At 40.2% G+C, this 25,681-nt stretch overlaps 1 protein-coding gene across 4 annotated transcripts in view; it reads right to left on the minus strand.

Moving 5' to 3' along the window:
- The window catches only part of LOC126477410 (mitochondrial intermediate peptidase), a 130,835-nt gene extending 106,046 nt beyond the window's left edge, over positions 1-24,789 (minus strand). The window contains exons 1-2 of one of the 4 annotated variants that reach the window (XM_050103613.1): positions 24,420-24,789; positions 13,030-13,139 (exon numbers count right to left, since the gene is read on the minus strand). In XM_050103613.1, coding sequence (XP_049959570.1) covers positions 13,030-13,139; positions 24,420-24,578 — 269 coding nt within the window. In that variant the 5' untranslated portion in view covers positions 24,579-24,789. Of the gene's footprint in view, positions 1-9,068; positions 9,185-13,029; positions 13,140-22,662; positions 22,796-24,419 lie in introns of those variants that run through there. The other 3 variants (XM_050103614.1, XM_050103615.1, XM_050103616.1) reach the window with 3 other exon arrangements.
- Between the last annotated feature and the right edge of the window lie 892 nt (positions 24,790-25,681).

Genomic DNA, 25,681 nt, shown 5'->3' on the forward strand with positions numbered 1-25,681 from the left:
CAGTCTTTGAACTTTTTCGGCGTTCTCCGTCAATCCTATCTGGTACGGATCCCACATCGTGCAGCAATATTCTAAGAAGAGGATGGACAAGCGTAGTCTAGGCAGTCTCCTTAGTAGATCTGTTACATTTTCTTAGTGTCCTGCCAATAAAACGCAGCCTTTGGTTAGCCTTCCCCACAACATTTTTTGTGTGTTCCTTCCAATTTAATTTGTTCATAATTGTAGTTCCTAGGTATTTAGTTGAAATTACGGCCTTTAGAGTTGACTGATTTATTGTGTAACTGAAGTTTAACATATTCCTTTTAGCACTCATGTGAATGACCTGACACTTACTGTTTTTAGGGTCAACTGCCAATTTTCGCACCATTCAGACATCTTTTCTAAATCGTTCTGCAATTTGTTTTGATCTTCTGATGACTTTATTAGTCGATAAACAACAGCATCATCTGCAAACAACCTAAGACAGCTGCTCAGATTGTCAACGAAATCGTTTATATAAATAAGGAACAGCAAAGGGCCAATAACACTACCTTGGGGAACATCAGAAATCTCTTCTGTTTTACTCAATGACTTTCCATCCATTATTACAAACTGTGACCTTTCTATCAGGAAATCCAAATCCAGTCACATAACTGAGACAATATTCCATAAGCATGCAATTTCACTACAAGCAACTTGTGTGGTACAGTGTCAAAAGCCTTCCGGAAATCCAGAAATACGGAATCAATCTGAAATCCCTTGTCAATAGCACTCAACACTTCATACAAATAAAGAGCTAGCTGTGTCTTGCAAGAACAATGTTTTCTAAATCCATGTTGACTGTGTGTCAATAGACCATTTTCCTTGAGGTAATTCATAATGTTCAAACACAATATCAATGCATATCGACGATAATGATACGGGCCTGTAATTTAGTGGATTACTCCTACTATCTTTCTTGAATATTGGTGTGACCTGTGCAACTTTCCAGTCTTTGGGTATGGATCTTTCATCAAGCAAACAGTTATATATGATTGTTAATTATGGAGTTAATGCATCAGCATACTCTGAAAGGAACCTAATTCGTATACAGTCTGGACCAGGAGATTGCCTTTATCAAGTGATTTAAGTTGCTTCACTACTCCGAGGATATTTACTTCTATGTTCCTCATGTTGAATCAAATTCTTTGTCTTCTTTTGTGAAGGCATTTCGGAAGGCTGTGTTTAGAAACACTGCTTTGGCAGCACTGTCTTCAATAGTATCTCCATTGCTATCACGCAGAGAAGGCATTGATTGTTTCTTGCTACTGACATACTTCACATACGACCATAATCTCTCTGGATTTTCTGCCAGTTTTGAGACAAAGTTTCGCTGTGGAAACTATTATAAGCATCTCACATTGAAGTCCGCACTAAATTTTGAGCTTCTGCAAAAGGTGGCCAATCTCAGGGATTTTGCGTCTGTTTAAATTTGGCACATTTGTTTCGTTGTCACTGCAACAGTATTCTCACCCATTTTGTGTACCGAGGAGGATCAGCTCTGTCGTTTGTTAATTTATTTGATACAAATCTCTCAATTGCTGCCGACACTATTTCTTTAAATTCAAACCACAGCTGGTCCACACTTAAATTATTAATTTGGAAGGGGTGGAGATTGTCTCTCAGGAAGGCACGAAGTGGATTTTTATCTGCTATTTCGAATAGGTATATTTTTCGTTTATTTTTGGAGGATTTGGGGGTTATAATATTCAATCTCGCTACAACAACTCCGTGTTCACTAATCCCTGTATTCATATTGATGCTAGTTATTAACTCAGGATGATTTATTACTAAGAGATCAAGCACGTTTTCACAACCATTTACTATTCACATGGGCTCATGAACTAACTGCTCGAAATAATTTTCAGAGAATACGCTTAGCACAATTTTGGATGACGTTTTATGAATACCTCCAGAATTAAACATGTATTTTCACCAACGTATCGAGGGTAAATTAAAGTCACCACCAACTATAAGCGTATGAGTCGGGTATGTGTTTGAAATCAAACTCATTGTTCTTTGAACCTTTCAGCAATTGTATCATCTGAATTGGGAGGCCTGTAAAAGGATCCAATTATTATTTTATTCTGGTTGCCAACAATGACCTCTGCCCATACTAACTCACAGGAACTATCTGCTTCAATTTTGCGACAAGATAAACTACTCCTAACAGCAAGAAACACATCACTACCAACTGTGTTTATTTATTTATTTATTTATTTATTTATTTAACCTGATCAGATTAGGGCCATCAGGCCCTCTCTTACATCGGACCAGTGTTCCACACATGCAGCATTTCACACATCAGAGTTACATCATGAACATAGTTTAAATGAGAAAATTAGCTTACTCTAGTGATAATATGAATAAAGAGTAGTGACTAAGACCTAATAAAGTAAATGCGGAAGTATTTTTACAACAGTTGCTATACATACAGATTATGATAAAAGCAATAATAATAACAGTAAAACAAAAAATCAGATAATAATGATAAACATGACCAAGACCTAATAAAGTAAATGCTGGCAGTGTTTTTACATCAGATGCTATACATACAGATTATGGTGAAAGCAATAATAATAACAGTAAAAAAAAATCAAATAATAATGACAAACATGAGAAAGATTGGCAATAGTAATGAAGGATTGTGCAGATGTACATTAATATTTTGGTGTGTAAAGTAGATGTTTACTAGTATAGCGAGTTTTGGATAAGGGAGGTTTAAGGAGGGGGAGAGAGGGAAGTAATGAGGTGAAGTGCACTCATGTACAGAGGAAAGCATTACTGTTGCTTAAGTAGATACGTCATTAACTGTTTTTTGAAGCCGGTCATGTTTTTAAGTTCTCTAACATAACGAGGGAGGTTATTCCAGAGTCGGGTTCCCGCTACTGTAAAGGACTTGGAGAAGGTGACTGAGCGATGCAGTGGAACGGAGAGGATTTTATTATGATGGGAACATGTGTTTCTGTCATGTTGTTCCGACATGAGTGTTAGGGACGAGGAGAGATATGAGGGACAGTGTACATTTATAAGGCAGTAGATGAGACAGAGTGTATGGAAATCTCTGCGTTTGTCTGCACGCAGCCAGGACAATTTTGCATATGCTGGTGAAATGTGATCAAAAAGTTGAACGTCACAGATATATCAGACGCAGGCATTCGTGACCAGTTCTAGACGTCGGGAATTTTCCTGAGAGAGGCCTTGTAGGATAATATCGCTGTAGTCAATGATTGGGAGTATAAGCGTTTGTACTAATTTCTTTTTCAGATCGAAAGGGAAGAGTTTTTTATATTTTTGTAGGACATGAAGGGATGCTGATGCTTTTTTGCACACTGCAGTTACGTGCTCTGTCCAATTTAGATTTTCATCTATTATTACTCCCAAACTCTTTGCTGAGGGCGAGAAGTTAATATTTGTTCCATTTAGGATAAGAGGTGGTACGGATTCCCGATGTTTTGGGCTAATGAGCTTAGAGTGACCAACTAGTACCGCTTGGTTTTTAGATGGGTTTAGTTTTAGACCTATGTCCTGTGCCCATTTTGACAGTGCATCGAGGTCAGTATTGAAATTTTCAATAGCTTTCTTGAGATTGCTTGGTTTCGCACTTAGATACAACTGAAGGTCATCAGCATACATATGGTATTTGCAATAGGTCAGGACCGATGACACATCATTGACATAAAGAGATAAGAGTATAGGACCTAATACTGAGCCTTGGGGAACGCCTGACACTACCTGCCGCCATTGTGATTTTATATCCCCAGACAGGACGCGCTGCTGACGAGACGTCATGTATGAGCGAAACCATTGCACTGCGCTTGGTGAGAAATTTAGACCGCTAAGTTTGGCTAGTAAGATGTCGAAGTCGACAGTATCAAATGCTTTGCTGAAATCTAAGAAGCAAATGATAGTCGCTTCTTGTCTGTCCATGGCAAGTTTCAGGTCATCTGTCACCTTTATCAGAGCGGATGTTGTGCTTCGATGTTTACGGAAACCTAATTGGTATTCGTCTAGTAGGTTGTTAGTAGTTAGGTAGTTGGTGAGCTGGTCATGAACTATATATTCTAAGGCCTTTGATAGTGCAGGAAGAAGGCAGATGGGGCGGTAGTCAGAGGCTGCTGTGGCGATGGCCTTTTTAGGCAGTGGCTTAATTTGTCCCAGTTTCCAGGCCTCAGGGAAAACACTTGTGATTAATGAATCGTTGAAAATGTCTGTTATAGAGGGCAGTAGTTGGTCAATAATAAGTTTTACCATCTGGATAGTGATACCATCATGTCCAGTAGATGCTGATCTAATCCGCATTATGGCTTTCTTGACAGTACTGCAAGTGACGTGCTGTAGATAGAATTTTTCTTTTCTACAGTCGTTCATCCCAATGAAGTAATCAATGATTCTCTGTTTTTTTTTTGCGGATCAATTTTGGTTGCAGGTAATGTGAAGAATCGGTTTAGTTCTTCAGCTGGGACCATGGGATTTTCTGCAACTTTTATTTTGCCTAAACCAAGACTACGGAGATTTTTCCAAAGGATAGCTGGTCTACATCTATTGTCAGCTAATGTACGGGCATGTCTGAGCTCAGCGTTTCTCACCGCTTGACTGACTTTGTTTCGTTTCTGCTCGTATACAGTGTGATTTTCAGGTGTAGGGTGTATCTTGTATGCTCGATGTGCAGCATCTCTGAGATTCATGAGTTGTTTTAGTTCATCAGTCAGCCAAGGTGCAGGTTGCCTTTTTACTTTTCTGGTCTTTATTGGAGCATATTTGTCATATAGTTGAGTAATTTTGTTAGTGAAATCGTGGAGTTTGTCGTTTATGTCCATGAGGGGAGTAGAGGTCATCCCCCAAACTATTTCTTGTGCCTCAGTTTCGAGTTCAGGTAAATTTATGCGTTTGAGGTCTCGGTATGTAGACAGTTTTTGTTTCTATCTAGGGCATTCTAGGGAATACGTCATGGAAATGATGTCATGGGCAGACATGCCAGGCGCAGATATTTGAGAGGTGCGGATTATTCTGTTCGGAGATTTCGTTGCGAATATATCTATGAAAGTGTGACTGGTAGTCGTGTGATGAGTAGGTGCCAGCTGAAGTAGTGTCATATTTGAGGAAGAAAGCATCCTCTTAAATTTCCCAGTGGAAGGACTATTGCACAGAAAATTAATGTTAGTGTCACCAGCTATAATTACATGTTCATATGACGATTCGAGACTAGAGAGGGCAGTTTCGAAGCAGGCGAACCCACCTACTTTAGGAGGTTTGTAAAGGACACATATTAAGCACTTTCTGTTAAGTGATTTGATCTCTATGAACATATATTCCACTTGTTTATCTACATTGTTGTCGGATGTGTGTAGTACTGTAGGTGACAAATCAGAGCGTATGTACGCCCCCACTCCGCCCCCTCGTCTGTTGCATCTGTCGTGCCTGAGAAAGATATAGCCATCTAGGTTTACGGAAGTTGTAGGAATACTTGGTTTGAGCCAAGTCTCTGACAAAAGTATTACGTGTATATCAGCAGTTTGAAATATATATTTGAACTCGTCGAAGTGAGCTGGCAGAGACTGGACATTTGCATGTGCAATATGCAGCTTGGTGTGTTCGGGTGTTGATTGCCCGAGGAGGCTGCCGACCGATGTTTGCGGGTCGTGGTTGGCGGTGACAAGAGGGTCTGGCATGAGGAATGCGGAAGGCGTGTGAAGGAGAGGCGGGTGAGGGAGTGTCCTCCCAGTTCTGTGCAGTGAAAGCGGCCGGGAGGGGGAGGGGGTAGGTCCCCGGGGAGACAACGGGATCTGCGGCCAAGGTCAGCGAGGTCTGCAACGGTTATGGAAGTAGCCGTGGGCTGGTAGGGGAAGGAATTTCGCTAAATACAACGGGAGTAATCTGCACGTTATGACAGAGTGTGATATTAATTGCACTTATGAGGATAACAGCTAAAGTATGATGGTGGGTTGCTAATTAAGGATGGAAGTGAGACTACCTTATGCAATAATTAGCAAAATTACATGAGAAAAACAATTAAAAATGAAAATAGTTATGTGGAGAAACGGAAAGTTGATAATACAAATAATAACAAATATTACACGAGAAAAAATAATTAGAGATATAAAAAATAGTTATTTAGAGAAACGAACAATTTGATAATACATTAGTTATGATATGGTTGACAGTGTAAACAATATAAACATACAGGTTAGTGGCAGCAAGATTAGACATGATTTAGCTTCTAAAGCACAGGCTTTCGAGTTCATTAACACTGCAAATTGTTTTCTTTCCGTTTTCGGTCTTAACCATTATCCTGCCGTCATTTGTCCATACGTTATGTAGCCCAAATATCGAAATCGCGCTCTTCAAAATGTTTAGTCTTTCAGAGGTCAGATCCTCGCGTACTGTCAGACCCGACTTCGCGAGATTCTTCTTTGCTCTGAAGATTTCAGATCTCTTCCTATACGACATAAATTTCACTATTATAGGTCTTGGTTTTGTAGAACCTGGCGACTTACGACCCACTCTATGACTTCTGTCAATGTCACCCAGAGTCACCTGCACGCCTAGCTTTTCTTGGACAAGGTTTATCACAAGTTCATCTGTGTTCTCTCTGCTGCTCTCTGGAATGCCGAACAGTCTGAGATTATTGCGTCTCTGATATTGTTCGAGCTCGTCCGTCTTCTCGATCAATTTCTGTTCGAGCAGTCGTGATTTCTCCTCACTTACTTTTAACAATGCGTCCAGTGCACGGATCTTGCTCGCATTCGCCTCCAGAGTTTTCTGTATTTTGTCCGTCACTGCTGCAGTGACAGCACCAGTGATGGTTTGAACAACGAGCCCAAGCCCGAGCGTCTCCTTAGCCTGCAGCGCGGCACTCACCTCAGCCTTCACGAGTGCGGCGATGTCAGCGATCCCGGGCGGAGCGGTCGCAGCTCCCGGTGTAGACTCCACGCCTGCGCTGTCGCCGGCCTGGCCGTTGGCTGCACTCCGCGTTGTTCGGCGGTTTTCCATTTTTAGTGCGATTCCGTGTAATTGGTGCTCAGTATGTGATGTAAAATACGACACTCGGCAGTAGATATACGGCTTTAGTATATGTAGACTAGCCTAACTGCTTAAAACACCTCCAGATTTCACGTAAACTTGCGAGCCAGGCTAACGCATGGCACTCACTCGCCGCCATGTTGGTATGTCCATTTAGGCCATCCTTTCGAAACACCGTTAGGTTCTTCACAAAAATTTCAGCTGAGCTTATCTCTGGCTTTAGCCAGCTTTCAGTGCCTATAACAATATGAGCATCAGTGCTTTCTATTAGCACTTGAAGCTCTGGTACATTCCCAACACAGCTACGACAATTTACAACTGTTATACCAATGGTTCCTGTATCTACGTTCTTTCTGTATTCGGCCTGCACCCTTTGTGACTGAAGCCCTTCTTGTGTTTTCCCCGAGACCCGATAACCTAATAAACCGCCCAGTCCATGCCACACAGCCTCTGCTACCTGTGTAGCTGCCTCTTGCATATAGTGGACACCTGACCTACTCAGCAGAACCCAAAACCCAGCCACCCTTTGGCGCATGTCGAGGAATCTGCAGCCTACACGGTCATAGAACCGTCTGAGCCTCTGATTCAGACTCTCCACTCTGCTCTGTACCAGAGGTCCGCAATCAGTCCTGTCGACTATGCTGTATCCTGTGTTCTTCATGGAATGATTCCATCGGTATGCACACAGAGTGTACATTGGTTTCATTTCCCCTTTTGGCAGCCATGTCCCTAAGGTGCCCCATTAGGCGCCTAAAGTTGGGGCTCCCAACTACCAATAATCCCACCCTCTGTGACTGTCCGGATCTTGCAGGCTGAGAGGTTTCCTCTGAACCAGGATAGGGGACAGCATCTGGCTCAGCGACAATGTCGGCCACAGACAGCACCTGGAACCTGTTTCTAAGACAAACCGGGGAGACCTTACGTATGGCCGCCTGGATGTCTTTCGCTGCCTGCTGTGCCCCAGGGCAACCTCCCACTCGAACACAGGTGAGGGGTCAATCTCAATGGGAGTAGTAACTGGGCTGGCCACCAGTGAGGACCGATCGGCGGACTCGGACGTGTTGGACATCCATTGGATGCCCACGGCCGGCCCACAACAGTGGTGCCAACCCACTGCAGCCTCAAGCTGTGTAACCAATGCCATCGCAGCCTGGAGTTGAGAGCAAAGTTTCACCAACTCGGCTCGCATCTGCACACAACAATCACAGTCCCTGCCCATACTAAATGACTTGGAAAACTAAACTATCCAGATAAGCGGACTATCTGCACCTGCTGCGGAACTCTAGACACTGACGCAAACCCAGGAGCTGTGTCTAATAAATTAGATTTGTTGTGTCACCGCCAGACACCACACTTGCTAGGTGGTAGCCTTTAAATCGGCCGTGGTCCGTTAGTATACGTCGGACCCGCGTGTCACCACTGTCAGTGATTGCAGACCGAGCGCCGCCACATGGCAGGTCTAGAGAGACTTACTAGCACTCGCCCCAGTTGTACAGCCGACTTTGCTAGAAAAGGTTAACTGACAAATACACTCTCATTTGCCGAGACGATAGTTAGCATAGCCTTCAGCTACGTCATTTGCTACGACCTAGCAAGGCGCCATTACCAGTTTGTATTGAGATTATTATTGATGTATCAACAAGAGCGATGTACACCAATTATGGATTAAAGTTAAGTATTACATCAACTACGTACTTTATTTGCTACTATTAATTCCCTTAACTGTTCCAGACCTTGCGCCAGCCTGCGTGAGCTTAAGCGCGTGCCTTTTGGCTTCACCTCATAGTGACTTGGCTGTCTTGCCAAGTCACAACAAGATTAATACGGAGAGATTCAAAAGATTACGAACTTGCAATATGTCACAAAATCAGTTTACTTTTCTGATTCAAAAGAAAATGTGAAAACTGTGGCTATTAGACATTAAATTAACATGCAGAAACTAGAGAAACTAAACTATTAAAGCACATTGATGATATTATAAAATTTGCTCCTTGTTAGGAACTCGTAAAATTCACAAAATCGGTTACCTCCCTGTTGCTGCATCTGTCTCAGCTGGCTGCTGCCTCATATCTACTTCCCAGCTGTTTTAGGTAGTGTTTTAGTTGAAAGTGGACCTATACAAGCACAGATGGAACCGATCGATCTGCAATGCAATTGCTGTTTAAAACATTTATTCTTTTTCAATAAAACTGTCTAGGAGTTCTACATTGTTTTCCTCAGAAGGAGCGTCCACATTTCCATCATTTCCATAATGAGGTTGCAAACATGATACAATGTTTTGATCAACGAATGTATGCAGAAGGCTATTTTTAATTATGAAACTAATTGAGTCACAATTACATGGCAACCTTAGTGATAAACTGCCAGTATGAAGACAGTTTGTACGAGATATAAATTTTATGTATTCAGTACGCTAAAAATAATTACATAATACTGAAAATTTAGTGTTTGTGATACACATTATTATGAAATACGAAATCAAGCACCTTGCGAGACATTCAGTATTTCTTGTGCAGTTGCACTGCCATCTAAATGAGCCACATTCACAGTTTAGCCCTGTGCCCACACAGACAGCACGGCATGAAATCAGGGGAAGTGTACAGCCAGGAGACAGAACTCCGCACACATGCAAAATTCTTAGTCATCTCTGATCCAAATCTTGTCAATGGCAGACTTCATGGCAGTACAGGTGGGTCCTGACATTCTGGCTGTGTTAGTCACATCCTCTTCATTATGACGACTATCGAAGGTAGCCTCTCGCATTGAGCAGGTTTCAGTTTCGTGGAACAATAAGCCCACATAGTCAATTGGCATCTCAGGATTGTAGTAGGGCTTCATATGTGGAATGTTCATTTTTCTTCTTTGTGAATTGTCATATGCCTTGACTTTGCATATGCTGATCAACAAGTGAAAAAGGATACAATACAGCCCACAGTAGCACTTTGGTAACTTTTCCAACCAGTACTACCACGTTCTGCACAGGTGTAAAAATTCATACCAAGTCTCCTGAGTCGTACCTCACTAGCCGGTGCTTGGCACTCTCGGTCTTTCTACCAAGGTAGCAGAAGTGTTTGGTGTTTCAAGAACCAGCATATCAAAGCTTTTCACCACATACAGAGAAAGCAGAAATACATTAGCTTCTAAGTCACATCATGGACAAAAGTGTGTGTTGAGTGATTATGACAGGTGGTCACTGAAAAGGATTGTGACAAGAAATAACAGGACAAAAGCTGTGAAAGTCACTGCAGAACTGAGTGTCACACTTGTGGGTGTTATCAGCACCAAAACAAAACAAAGGGGGCTCTGCAAACTGGGAACTACAGGCAAGCTAGATTCCAAAACTACTCATCAGTGATGCAAATGCCTGAACAGGAAAATGTGGTGCTGAAACCACAAAACCTATGGTACAATTGAAGAAAGTCACTGTAATCAACATCTAGCTGAGTATACACCCCCAGAGTGAACTACTGTGGAGATTTGGTGATTTACTTATGATTCAGGCAGTCATATCATGGTATTCCATGGGCCCCATGGCTACTCTGAAAGGTCACATTACAACCAAAAATTATGTGACTATTTTGACTGATCAAATCCACCCCATGGTGACATGTTTGTTCCCCAATAGTGATACTGTGTTCCAAGGCAACAGGCCCCTCTTCACATAGCATGCATCGTCCAAAACTGGTTTTGCGAGGACAAAGATGAATTGTGCCACCTTCCCTTGTCACTACAGTCACAAGATCTCAATATTATTGAGTCTCTGCAGTCTACTTTGGAGAGAAGAGTGTGTGATTGTTATCCACCTCCATCATCATTATTACCAGAACTTGCCACTATTTTTCAGGAAGAATGTATAAGATTCCATTGAAAAGCATACAGGACTTGTAGTTACCCATTTCAAGAGAACTGAAACCTGTTTTGAATGCCAATAGTTTTCCTATACCATATTAGGTAATGTGTTGTATTCTTGGCATTTCCATATTTTTGTCCATTTACTGCATTTCCATCTCACCCAGGTGTTTTAGTACTTTTATTACTTACTGCTCAATGTTAGAAACCATATTCATGTTTTGGATTTGAGAAAATTACATAATCTGATTAAGGTAGATTTTACTGTATTCAAGACTTATTACGTCAGGAGAATACTATTGTCACTTACTGTTACAAAATGATGAACCACTTTTCTTGCTTCATTCTGGGACAACAGTTTCTTTTATGTTTTAATACTGTGATATTAAGTTATAAACATAAGAAATAATAGCGCTCTCCAAACAATAATTTAAGGTTACAGACATTTCTGAGATGTCCATTGAAAATTAATGTTCAATACCCTCAAGCTCCCAACAAGTCATTTGCTATAAATATCATTTGCTCCGGCTTGAAATGTGACAAGTGACTATGGCAGCTTGATTCATAATATGCTCCTTGTCTTTGACTCCCAGATAGCCATGCTCTACAAATCAATAATGTAGTAGTTTATACAAGGAAAGTGAGTCTATATAAATTCGCTAGCATTTTCCCCATGCATAGTCAAGCCACATTTCACACCAAAGATGTTTGTTGTATGTTTAAATAGTAAGCCCATAAGAATTATCATTTTGTGATATAGGCAAAAATTTGGCTTAAAAAATTTCTACACAAAATAAGATTCTACTGCAGTGTTACCAACATCCTGTCAATAGTCACGTCACTTAAGGTGCACCAATAACTTAAGATGTTACCTCAGTGGAGAAACCAATTCAGCATTTACAGGATGTAATTCAGGGAAATTACTAAAAACTTAAACTGATTGAGTCTATACATCCTTACTATGTACCCACAGTTTTATGGTTGTGCATTTCGCGCTCATTTTATGTGGCATTGATGTTTGAATAAACAACCCTCTTACTATTTTAAAGAATGCCCATAATTTAAACGAATGTACAGTTACTACTGCAGTTAATGACATAACATCCCTTTAATTAGACACAGAAACTCTAAAACAAAAAACTTTTGTTTTACTTACAGAACTAACCAATTCATAAACTACATTTCATACAAAAAAATGTAGATATCATAGGTGCCCATACCAGAGGGGCAAGGGAGTCCATACACCCCACCCCCGCCATACATCTCACGGAAAGGAAAGAAATATGGTACAGTCAAGTGTTATTAAGTCAAGAAAATGATTTAAAAGTTGATATTATGCAGGTTTTTAATAGAGTCAGAAAGGGGACCTTCTTATGTGTACTTACAAGTCACCATTTGTCTCCCAAAATATTAAAAATGCCCCGTAACCCTAGGTCTTGCCTCCCCGACCCCTCCCCAAATGGTCATTTACAGGTGTCCTTGGTTCATACAATTCTTCTGAATTACTAATTTCAGTATGGAATTATAACTTAAATTTTAAATTTCCGATAAAAAATGCTGAGCAGTTTCATACACAATGAGTCAGAAGGAAGGCTACATACTTTCAGGGATGACAGTATCGGTGATTCTGAACACAAAAAATTCATATGGACATATGCCCTGTTCTGAATTGTTTCCAAGATAGAACTAGTTTAATGGACATTGTTATTTACTTTTTACATTATTCAGTACATTATCACTGTTTACAATGTACCACAGCAGTGTGAACAAATTCAAAATGAACAATTTGATATAGGACACTTGTGGTCTATCAAGTCAGGAAACTACCTCAAACTATTAACCCTAGAGAAAAAATGAAGGGGCCTTTTTTATACAAAATTTATGGTACTTTAAATTTGTGCTGTGACAGGTTCTCACTGCAGGTTGCAGTTTTTAAGTTAGATAAACATACAAAACTGACATTAAAGGTGTTCTATCTCAGAAACCATTCAGAAGAGGGCACATGTCTATATTATGTTTTTTGTTCAGAACCACCAAGATTATCATCCCTCAAAGCAAGTACCTCTCTTCCTGACACCCTGTATACATTCATAAAAATTATTCTCCGCACCTACATACTGTACTTCAAAATATATTTACCTGTTTGGATCACATGACTCAGCTATTAGTTTGTCTGTTTCCAAAACAGCATTCTCTTTCATGGAATAAAACCCGTCATAGGTTCGTAGTTCTGGCAGTCCAAACAGACCCTTTCAGAAAAGGAAAGCAAGCATTCAGATAAAAACATTTAGTTGAAAGCAGTGGCACAATGTCATAGAAAAGCAACATGGCAATACAGATAAAATTACATAGAATATGTTCTGTTTGCTACACATTTGTTTCATATGGAACTATCTCAATCATAAAGCTCTAAAGGAGTGTCACATCCTGTGCAGCTGCATGCTGTTAAAGAAGCAGCAGTATAGCTTAAATAAAATAACTTTGTAACTGGTAGATGTCAGTAGTAGGTGGCAGTGTTTGCCAGCAGTAGCAGCAAACCATGTGCTCTACAACTGATACAAATTACAGTATAATTGGGTCTTCCCATCCACCCCATGTAACTGCCTAACTTGGCAAGGCTCATTGCTTTTAAAAAAAAATAGCTAGTGCATCATACAGCCTGCAATAGAGCTGGAGTTGACTGGCACCAGACCTCTTTCACCTGACTCACTGAAATGCCAATCACAGTGTTGTTTTAAGCAAAGTGTACTAGCTATAAATAAGATCAGCAGTAAATACTGTTTGTATAACTTGGAAACAAACTATCACAAAATTAAAAAGTTGAAACACAAGCTGTGGCTTATTGGAACTGAAAGCTGATCTCTGCAATCCTTGTGTTTCCCTATTTGTATAAATTTTTTGTAAGGATCAAGCTTGTCTTTGCTATATTGGACTATACCCTCCTGCCCCTTATCATATCTTATGCAGCCTTGCTGTACTATTCAAAGGCCACCAAGCCCCTCATTCAGGAAGTGCATATTTTTAATGTCAATATGCAGCAATTATTAATAAAACAAATAAATTCCTTAAAAGAGTCTACAACATTTGTGGACTTTTGAGAACAAAGCCATCACTTAGCCTAATATATTTTCATTTATTACAACATTTTGATTATTGCCATCAGCAGAGCTGTAATATTATACTTTAATCTTAATCTTCATCTGATTCTTAATTTAGGCCTCTGTGGGCAGAAACATTGGTCATGTGTGGGTGAGTTGTGCTGACGTGAATGTGCATGTGTGTTCTCTATGTTAGAAGTAGGTCGTTTGGCCAAAAGCTCACATGTACAGCAATCTTTTTGTTGTGCCTGTCCACGACTCAACATCTCCTCTACTTGGTGATTAGCAATCTACACTTTTCATAGTACTGTTGTTAAAAAATCCTCTTTTTCAGAAATGCTTTTCTTGCTATAGCTAGTGTGCATTTCATATCATCTCTAATTCTACCATCATCAGTTATTATAATTCATATACTACTTTAGGTGTCCTATTCTTTCCATTATGTTGTCATTCTATCCAAAATATTCCATTACTTATATTCATGTACAATGGTGGTTCCCAACCTGGGGGTAATTACCCCCTGATTTTCACAATTCTGTTGTTGTTGTTGTGGTCTTCAGTCCTGAGACTGGTTTGATGCAGCTCTCCATGCTACTCTATCCTGTGCAAGCTTTTTCATCTCCCAGTACCTACTGCAACCTACGTCCTTCTGAATCTGCTTAGTGTATTCATCTCTTGGTCTCCCTCTACGATTTTTACCCTCCACGCTGCCCTCCAATACTAAATTGGTGATCCCTTGATGCCTCAGAACATGTCCTACCAACCGATCCCTTCTTCTGGTCAAGTTGTGCCACAAACTTCTCTTCTCCCCAATCCTATTCAATACTGTATTCCTTTTTGCCTGTTTCACTTACTGCATTTTTATATTTTCTCCTTTCATCAAGTAAATTCAATATTTCTTCTGTTACCCAAGGATTTCTACTAGCCCTCATCTTTTTACCTACTTGATCCTCTGCTGCCTTCACTACTTCATCCCTCAAAGCTACCCATTCTTCTTCTACTGTATTTATTTCCCCCATCCCTGTCAATTGCTCCCTTATGCTCTCCCTGAATCTCTGTACAACCTCTGGTTCTTTTAGTTTATCCAGGTCCCATCTCCTTAAATTCCCACCTTTTTGCAGTTTCTTCAGTTTTAATCTACAGGTCATAACCAATAGATTGTGGTCAGAGTCCACATCCGCCCCTGGAAATGTCTTACAATTTAAAACCTGGTTCCTAAATCTCTGTCTTACCATTATATAATCTATCTGACAACAATTCTGTAAGACTCTAATATTGATTATATAAATTATAAATAACTACTTTTTCTCAATTAGTAACATTAATGAGGCGGAGGTTATAGATTCCTCACATAGTTCACCCAGTACACACATATGTTGAGCTTTGTCCCATTCATTGCTGATAATAAAAGTGAGACATATACATAACAAATGCTAAATATTTCCAGAAAATGTCTTTTCGAAGCTGTAGATAGTACCTACAATAGTCCAGAAATTGATTCAGATAAATGAATTAATTAGCAGTACAACACAGCACTATCTACATAAGGGCTACTATAGTGCTGTACACAGTTTTATTATTATTATATGAGTGGTTAGGCACAAAGCGTTAACAGCATGAAGTCGTCCAGTTTCTGCCAGTCCAGAAGTAAGGAGTATGGCAAAGAAGTGATCTACAAACGGTAAGTGCAGTGCACACATTTGAACTTGTTTACCCTTACTATGCACTGTTAGCTTTCTTTTCTGAGGAGGAGTTGTGGGCAGCAGTTTCGATGCACCATGAATTCCTCCATCATTCATTCTAAAAAAACACACACACAAATTAAATATCATTCATCTTTAATTATTTTAAAAATAAAAGTGTTCCCAGAAAAGTCTTTCAATCTACAGTTTAGTTAGGTGATAATGCGGGGGAGGGGGCCTGGGGTACTAGCTAATGTCAGATTGCACTCAGGGCTAATGGTCTAAGAAAGGTTGGGAACCACTGATGTACAATGTTAACAAATTCCTGTTTTTCATAATTTCTTTTCTTGCCAGTCCACATTTTACATAGTCTATACTTCAACCATCATCAATTATTTTGCTGCCCAGTTCAATTACTAGTTTTAATTCTTCTTTTCCTAATGTCATACCTTCAGAACATCCTCCTCCTTTTCCAGGCACTACTGTCCATGAAGGGCCGATGCTTTGTCAACCACCAGTCTCCTCCAGTCTTCTCTATACTTCAGCAGGCTTCTCCTGTTATGTATTCCCAACTTTCTCACATTCGTTTCTATATCATCCAGCCATCACAATCTAGGTCTCCCCATTGAGTGGCTACCCTCTGGCTTTGCCATTAGCACCTTCTTTGGCACTTGCTGTTCTTCCATTCTTTGCATGTGCCCAAGTCACAGTAATTTTCGTGCCTTTACATCTATGGTGACAGTGGATTTTTTTAGATTTCGTACAGTTCTGCATAGGTAATAATTCTCCAGACACCAGTTTCAAATACTGTCTCATTGCACAGTACTTTCTGTCCCCACCCATCCAAGGCATTTCTGACCTGCTGTGTTATTGTCCACATTTAGGACACATACATTACAACTGGTTTAATAATTGTTTTGTAAACTGGCATCTTCAACTGTCTTGAAATTTTAGAGGACTCCAATAAGTTCAATGACTTAAAGAAGCTGTAACAGCACCTGTTACCTGCAGCTTCTTGCCTTTATCTCTGATGGTACCATATTATCTTCAATAACTATTCCTCTCAAATGCTTGAAGTGGTCGACTCTTTAAGACTCTTCAAACTGGTCAGCACCTCTCCACCTTGTTTTTTTCTGGTATTGATAACATATTTTGCATTTTTTTCCTTAGGTATGACCAGGCCAAGTACTGCTACTTCACATTCAAAAACTACATAGTTTTCCAGCAAATACTCTCTACTTCATCCAAGCATGTTACACTACGTGATAAAAAGCAATCTGACACCTGGCTGAAAATGACTTACAAGTTCATGAAGACCTCCATCAGTAATGCTGGAATTCATTACAGTGTTGGCCCACCGTTAGCCTTGATGACAGCTTCCACTCTCGCAGGCATACATTCAATCAGGCACTGGAAGGTTTCTTGGGGAATGTCATCCCATTCGTCAAGGACTGCTGCACTGAGGAGAGGTAACGATGTTGGTCGGTGAGACCTGGCATGAAGTCGGCATTCCAAAATATCCCAAAGGTGTTCTATAAGATTCAGATCAGGACTCTGCACAAGCCAGTCCATTACAGGGATGTTATTGTCATGTAACCACTCCGCCACAGGCCGTGATTATGAACAGGTGTCCAATAGTGTTGAAAGATGCAGTCGCCATCCCCGAATTGCTCTTCAGCAGTGGGAAGTAAGAAGGTGCTTAAAACATCAATTTAGGCCTGTGCTGTGATAGATCCATGCAAAACAACAAGGGGTGCAAGCCCCCTCCATGAAAAACACGATCATGCCAGAACACCACCACCTCTGAATTTTACTATTGTCAGTACACACACTGGCAGATAACATTCACCGGGCATTCGCCATACCCACACCCTGGCATCAGGTCACCACATTGTGTACCACGATTCGTCACTCCACACAACATTTTTCTACTGTTCAATCATCCAATGTTTACGTTCCTTACACCCAGCGAGGTGTCATTTGGCATTTACCAGCGTGATGTATGGCTTATGAGCAGCTGCTCGACCATGAAATTCAAGTTTTCTCACCTCCCGCCTAACTGTCACAGTAGTTGCAGTGGATCCTGATGCAGTTTGGAATTCCTGTGTGATGGTGTGAATAAATGTCTGCCTATTACACATAACGGCCCTCTTCAACTGTCGGCGGTCTCTGTCAATCAACAGATGTGATCAGTCTGTACATATTTGTGCTGTATGTGTCCCTTCACGTTTCCACTTCACTATCACATCGAAAACAGTGAACCTAGGAATTTTTAGGAGTGCAGAAATCTCACATATAGGCGTATGACACAAGTGACACCCAATCACCTGACCACGTTCGAAGTCTGTGAGTTCCGCGGAGTGCCCCATTCTGCTCTCTCACAAAGTGTAATGCGTACCGAGGTCACTGATATGGAGTACCTGGCAGTAGGTGATGCACAATGCACCTAATATGAAAAACTTATGTTTTTGGGGGTGTTCGGATACTTTTGATCACACAGTGTATGTTGTCCACAAATGTCATATTCTGAGTCATTCTCCTGAAAACAGTACCATCTGTTTTGCTTGGCAGTTTTCGCATGACTCTTGGAATTGACCTATCTGATTTGACTTTATTCTGTTACCCTTGTTTTACTTATGATAACATTCATCTTAAAACCTATTTCAAGACACTGTTCATTCCATCTAACTGCTGTTCTACATCTTTTACCATCTTTGACAGAATTCCAATGTCATTAGCAAGCCTCAAAATTGTAACATCTCCTCCATGAACGTTAATTCCCTTTCCTAATTTCTTCTTTGCTTCTTTCAAAGTTTTCTCAATGTACACAACAAATAGGGTACAACTCTGTGCCATTCCATTCTCAACTACTGCCCCCCTTTCACGTACTTTGACTCCTACAACTACCATCTGGTTACAAGCTGTAGATAACATTTTGCTACCTGTATTTTATTCCTGCTACTTTCAGGATTTCAAAGAGTGTATTCGAGTCAACATTGCCCAAAGCTCTCTCTAAATCCATAAATGATGTAACATAGGTTGGCCTTCCTTCTTCCTGATTCTAACATAAGCCACATGGTCAACATTGCATCATGTGTTCCTACATTTCTCCAAAACCCAGACTGACCTTCCCCAAGGTCAGCAACTCCTAGTCTTCCCATTCATCTATAAATAATTCATGTTAGTACTTTGCAATGACTTATTAACATTGTGGTTCACTAATACTCCTAACTGTCAGGACCTCTTTTGGGGTGGGGGCTGGAATTATTAAATCCTGCTTGAAGACAGGCGGTATTATTTTTTCTGTCTCTTACATCAGGTGGAATAGTTTTGTCAAGACTAGCTCTCCCAAGAACCACAATAGTTCTAAGAGAATGCTATCCAGTCCACAGGCCTTATGTTGGATTAAGTCTTGCAGTCATCTGTCAAATTCTTTGCACAGTACATTGTCCATGTCATCTTAATTACTCCATCTTGCTAGTCTATAATACTGTCTCCAATTTATTTTTCCTTGTAGTGCCTTTATATATGTTCCTTCTGTCTTTTGACCTTTCCTCCTTCGCTTGGCATTGGCTTGCCACCTGAAGTCTTAACATTCATATAGATACTTCTTTTCTCCAAAGGGTTCTTTAATTTTTGTATAGGTGGTATCTATTTTATCTTTCCCCTTTCCCATGGCCATGTCTGCTTCTACAGCTTTGTATTTCTCCTATAACTATTTCTGCTTTCCCATCTCTTTTTGTCAGCCTCACTTTTTTTAGACTTCTGTTTACATTTGTCTGCTTCACATTCTGCCACTGCACTTCATTAATCCCCACTATAACTTCTTCAACTTACATACATTTCTTTTTAAATTCTGTAACTGCCTGACCCAATTAAGAGGCCTAGCATTGCACATTCTAACTCATAGAATGCCAATTCTTTTTCCCCTGCCCCCTCCACAAAACCCTTGCAGTATTATATCCAAGAGGACGCCATCACCACCATCATCAAGCCATGCAGTATAGCTGCATGCCCTTGGGAAAATAACAGCTGTAGTTTCCCATTCTTCTCAGTTATTCACAGTACCAGCACAACAAGACCAACAGACTTAAGTTCCAAGACCACATCAGTCAATTACCACTGTACCTACTCATTAGGTTGTTGCCTCCTCTTAGTCTGACCTCTCACAGGTACCTTTCCAATGTGCCTGCACCTACAGAATGGCTATTTGTATAGTTGAGGCATGCAAACCACCCCATCGCATTAACATTCATGGGGAATGGGCTTTTACAGTTCCTTAAATTTTCTTTGTCCTCTAACTTTTAAATCAAAATTATTATTACCTTGCAGGAATTATTCAGCTATGATTTCATATGTAGGAAACCTGTGAATAATTCTGAAAGTTTCAATTTCATCATTCATCTCCACTGTTATTACCGTTAACTAAAATTCTTGGTGGATTATAAATAATGGAAGTCGAGTGAAGATACCAAGTCCCAGTACACAAGATGCAATCAGTGATTGGAATATCAACAAGATTGAGAACATATGTGGGGGGTATCCAAAAGGAACTGAACTAAATTTTGGTGGGCAGAGTTTTTGTAGTACCTTGATTGGCCACTAGGAGCACATACAGCAAACATTTCAGAGTCAGTAAGCCAAGTGCCATCACTGAAAGAGGTCAGGATTAGTTTCGACAGAGTTTATAGTGACAACTGTTTTTGTAACGGCTGATTTTCGTTAACAGTGTGTGGCAGTGAACTTTTGCTTTTTGCTTGGAAAAAGTGGAACAGAAACTCTTGGAATTTTAAAAACGGCATATAAGGACAATGATGTGGGGACAGGTCAAGTGTTCGGAAATGTTGGAAACATTCATGCATTCACCAACAAAGATTGAAGATGGACCACTGTAATTATGGAGCTGTCAGTAGTGACATGCAGTTCAGTGAAGCAAATTGTGACACACCCTTTGGGAATGAAAAGGCTGGATGCAAATCTGTGCCACGACTGGCAATAAAAAACATGGAAGCTCTCTGTGCTCTGAAATGATCCAAAAATTATCACAGATGATAAAACTGATGCTATTCTTACAATCCTCAATCAAGGCAACAGTCAAGCCAGTGGAAGACATCAAGTTCCCCTCGCCCCAAGAATGCTCAAAAGGCGAAATCAAACATTAAAAGTGCTTATTCGTTTTTTCAATGTGCAAAGGCTATCAAGAGTTTCTACTAAAGGGTCTGACAGATAACCAGGTCTTCTACTTTGAAGGTTTGTAAAGATTGTGCAACAATGTGCGGCGGAAGTGGCCTGATTTGTAGCAGTCAGGTGACTGATTTTTCTAACATGGCAATGTCCCCACTCCCATAGCTCTGTCTATACAATTATTCACCAAAAATGGTATGACCTCTGTTCCTCACCCCCCATACTCACCCGATCTTGCCCTGTCCAACTTTTTTTTGTTTCCAAGAATGATAGAGACACATAATGGAAAAGCATTTTGCTGATATTACTGAGGTGAAGAAAAAAATTGTGGAGGCACTGTTAAGCATCACAAAAGATGAATTTAAACAATGTTTAAAAAAATAGTAAAAAATTGCAAGTGGAGAGTACTTGACAGGGACTGAAGGTTTGTGTTTAAAATCTTAATAAATAATATAATATAAAAAAAAGTTTGGTTTCTTTTGGGCACCCTCTCATATTGGCTGTTGGCTTTCATCTCATGATCTTTGACTGATGTTTGGCACCACATCGCTGGTAACAGACTAGGGGTGAGCATACAGTTGGAGGTTATGGATGTGCCACACCACATCTGGGTGCCTTCCCCTGGACATTTTGGCTCTCCCCTTGTTACCTGTAACACTCACTCATTGCCGCACGAGAATCCAGGACCCGTTTGGGTTGAGTCTTTCTTCTTTCTTTTTAAAACTGTGGTATTGTTTACGAATTTCAATAGCCTCCCTGAACAAACAGCCAAGATAGCTCTTCTCCATGGTGAGAAGCTGCATGTCAGTGAATTTTATAAAATAGCCACCCGAACACAGTGCGTGTTCCACAATGGCTAATTTCCCCAGCTGTCTACTAACATTTATGTTCAGTTATACCGATGGAGTGTCCGGTCATTCCAACATACACTTTTCCACATGTTGCAGATGACAAAGAGGAGAACCACAATGGTAACGACCAGGGGAAAGCTCTCAAGACACTAGCACAACAGGTACATGTAATCTCTAGCTGTCACAGTAACAAAACACCAGAAATATCATTAAATAAATGACAGTTGAAGATCACAAGACAAAAGCCAACTGGCAATAAGTCAACAGTCAGTCACAAAAGCCTCAACAATTTTGTAATACGGAATGATCCTAAGCTTTCAGACCTACCCTTCTTCAGAGGTAATTCGAACAAGCACACTTGCCCAATTAAATCCATGCCAGCATACACATGAGTATACTGTTCCGAGAAGGTGGAGGTTTTCTATTAGCTGTGAGAAAGTATCCATACAAAACATTACCAACATTCTCAGTCTCATTTGCCTGCCTCTCGATTATTCAGCACCTCAATTATATGGTTAGCGGTCACTTTTTATCACCTCAATTATTTATTGGTAACACATCAATTACAGGTGTATTTCCTTTCTGTACATGTTAAATGGATGTATGTATTTCATGGCTGCGTCTATTCTTGCCCTCAGTTGCCTTTCCATTTTCTTTCTGTATCTATTAAGAACTTACAAGAAATATTTTAGGCAGTTTTTATGACAAATAGCTGGTCTTGATGGTTCAATCCAAGATCTTAGCTGATCAACTGAAATCATTATACAGCATAAAATTTCGATTTTTACTTTTTAAGTTGTGGTTGTTGTTCTTCTTTTCACCAACAGCCTATTTAATAATTCTTCTGTTATTGAGTACCATTATATCTATCTTTCTCTTCATCACTTGCCATGTAATGAACTTATAATGTCATCTTTCATATTTTTGTTTATTAGTTTTACTTTATGCTAAAATTACCTTATTCAATAAAACTGGATTTGTGATTAGCTCCATTTGATTGCATTCTTTGTCATCTCTGGTATCAAATTACAGATTACCTATGCAACCATGTCATTACCAGGTCAATCCATTATCCTTTCAATATGAAAGAGGCACTCTCTTTAAAGAATTGGAGATAGTACAAAGTCAAACATCTGAAATCTTCTGGGAAGAGCGTGTTACCTTATAGAATTGAACATTGGCATATTCACTATATATAATCGCACAATCTCATTCTGGTAGCTATTCAACATGTCAATTAACTGTGCAGATGCTCTACACGTGAAAACTGATAGTCACTAATCATAATCACACGATATCATTCTGGTATATATTCCGCAAGTCAATTGTCTGTGTAGGCACTGAGCTCTGTCACACTGAAACAGTCAGAGAAGGCCCTGTGACATGTTTGAGCACTGAGCACTGCTTGCCAAGATTTAGTACTAGCTATACATTCATTGGTAGGTTAGTATACCAAACTTTTAGTTAGTCAGGTGCCCGACTGTGATGTGAGAGGTAGTGGGCTGTCAATATATCAGCCTTACTGAAAGCATTCTGGCAGCTAAACTTGATCAGTATGTCTGAAACGAAAAGCTTTCCTAGCTACTTCAACACCTGTATTAAATTCTATAAGAGTAAAATATTATGGAGCATGATGACATGCCCGATCCTTCTGTGTCAGGCTACATCAAGTCGGCACAAGCAGGAAAACACAGAGAAAACGGAACTAGATAACATCAAACTATTCGTCACTGGACTTGAGAAGTTACAGTAAATAGAGGACCTACCAACATTTCGGTCGGAATGGGTCTTCTATTCTACAGAATCTTGGAGTAAGGAAGGTGTCTGGTAGAATCTGCTTCATAAATAATAACTTAAAAATAAAATAACCGATTCTGAAGAACTCCATAGTTACAAGTCTTACAAAAAAGACATACCTTGGAAATGAAAAGTTTACGACTCGACATCCTATTATACTGACAAAACAACCCAATTCATTTATGTTATCAAAAATTAAGAAATGAGTTGGGTGAATTTTTAATCATATGTTTACGAATGGCAAGAGGTATATTCGAAGAAGCGTTTAATACTGGCGTCAAATACACACAGGACGAGGTTGGAGTATGGAACTGGAATAACATCCCCACCCTGCGTTCTGAAATCTTGATTGGGTCTAGTTTACGTTGAAAGCTAACAATTTGGCTGCGAGTTATCGAAGCTAACGAATGTGTGTGTGGTAGCAAATAAAATAGTTCTGTGCTACTAAATCTGACGTTGTTTACAAACTTACCGACATCATAGCAGTTTTTACAACGATTCGTTAATGTGGCATTACTATGCGACCACCAAGTGAAAACAGCTGGTTCGAAAAACGAGACTTGGAAGCCGTGTATTGGCACTTTGGTAAAAAGGAGATATTCGATGTATGAACAAGCCGATTTAACCAAAAGTGTGCTGTGTATTAGTCAACACATGGTTGCACAATATACAGTTACTTCTACATCCATACTGTGTAAAACACTGCGAACTGCATGGCAGACGGTGCTCCCATTGCATCAGCTATTAAAAGCTTCCATTCACGTACGATGAGCGGGAAAAATGATTGTTTATACGTCTCTGTGAGCGCTGTAATTAGTCTAATCTTGTTCTCGAGATCCATATTTCGGTGTGACATGCCATCTTCAACAAAGGGCATAGCTATAAACAGAGAGGTAAACAGAAAGCATAGCACTCACCACATCATCTTGTGAAATGCTGAAGTTTAATTTTCTTGCTGGTCTACTGTTGAAAGCTGTAGCAAGCGGTGACCACGTGCTGACTTTCTGGACGCCAACTTTATTAAATGTCCCATTTTTTATCTTAACAGCAGCGAGTTTCCGAAAAACTGAAGTCATATTTACAGCACTATAATTCAGTTTTTAGAATGAGAATTAGTCAGTTTCCATATGATTCTGCACTGTTATTTTTTAACACGCCAAGCAGCACGCGACGGAAGAAGTTATTAATTTGTTTTTGTTACATTTTATAAGTTATTATTTGCAACTATTTTCGCACGTCAACACCCATATTTACATTTTGAACCATATGAGGGCACTTTGCCTCAATACAAAGATCTTCAGCATTAGTGAAGACTATACAGTGAAGGACTATTCTAGGAGGTGGAGTATTTAGGTCGATTCACACTCGACGTGAACGGTACTTCAAAACATTCAACGTTACACTGCGTTACACTGAAAATAGCGACATTCAAACAGACCTTTAACGGAATAGAATGTCAACTCTAACGACCACTGATAATCTCAGATGTAGCCGAAAACTTTAGAGGAAACCTAAGTACACTAGCACGTAAGTTACCGTACTGTCATCAGTGGAGAAGACTTTAAGCCCAGCTAACAGTGGTCGTCACTTCAAACGACAGTAGCGCAACGCCACGTCACAACGATTCATTTAACCCAGTATCAGTGACCTCTATAGCTTAGAGATCACTGCCCACTACCGAAAGGTGAAAATGAAGTTATGAGTTAACTTGCCGGATACAAAAATTCAGACTATAGTATCGGAACTGAGGAAATAACAGTGGTAAACTTGTGGCGCCTCTGACGTAGAGCGCGCAGTTGGGACACACCGTGCCAACTTTTGTACCTGTGCCCTCCACATCGTTTGTTACATGCAGCCACCCATCGACGTAGATCTTGGGCAATGCACCGTCCACTGCTACTGCACTTTTGGTGTCAGGGGCTTCCTGCGCAGCACACACGGATCTACATCTGCCAGTGCTCCATCAACATGTGTTACCCGGCAGGTTTCCTAAGCTGCCTGCTTCGCAAAAAAATAACCCAAACACTTGGTTCGCGTTAGAGAATCACCTACTGGATATCCACGGTATTTCAGATGATGACGCACATTTCTTCTGCCTGGTGAGTCACATTCATGCTCATCCTGACCTCATCAGCGATCTGCTCCTCTTACTGCCTGCTTCGCACAAGTATTCAATGGC

The sequence above is a fragment of the Schistocerca serialis genome, chromosome 1, assembly GCF_023864345.2.
Source record: "Schistocerca serialis cubense isolate TAMUIC-IGC-003099 chromosome 1, iqSchSeri2.2, whole genome shotgun sequence".
In the NCBI taxonomy this organism is placed as follows: domain Eukaryota; kingdom Metazoa; phylum Arthropoda; class Insecta; order Orthoptera; family Acrididae; genus Schistocerca; species Schistocerca serialis.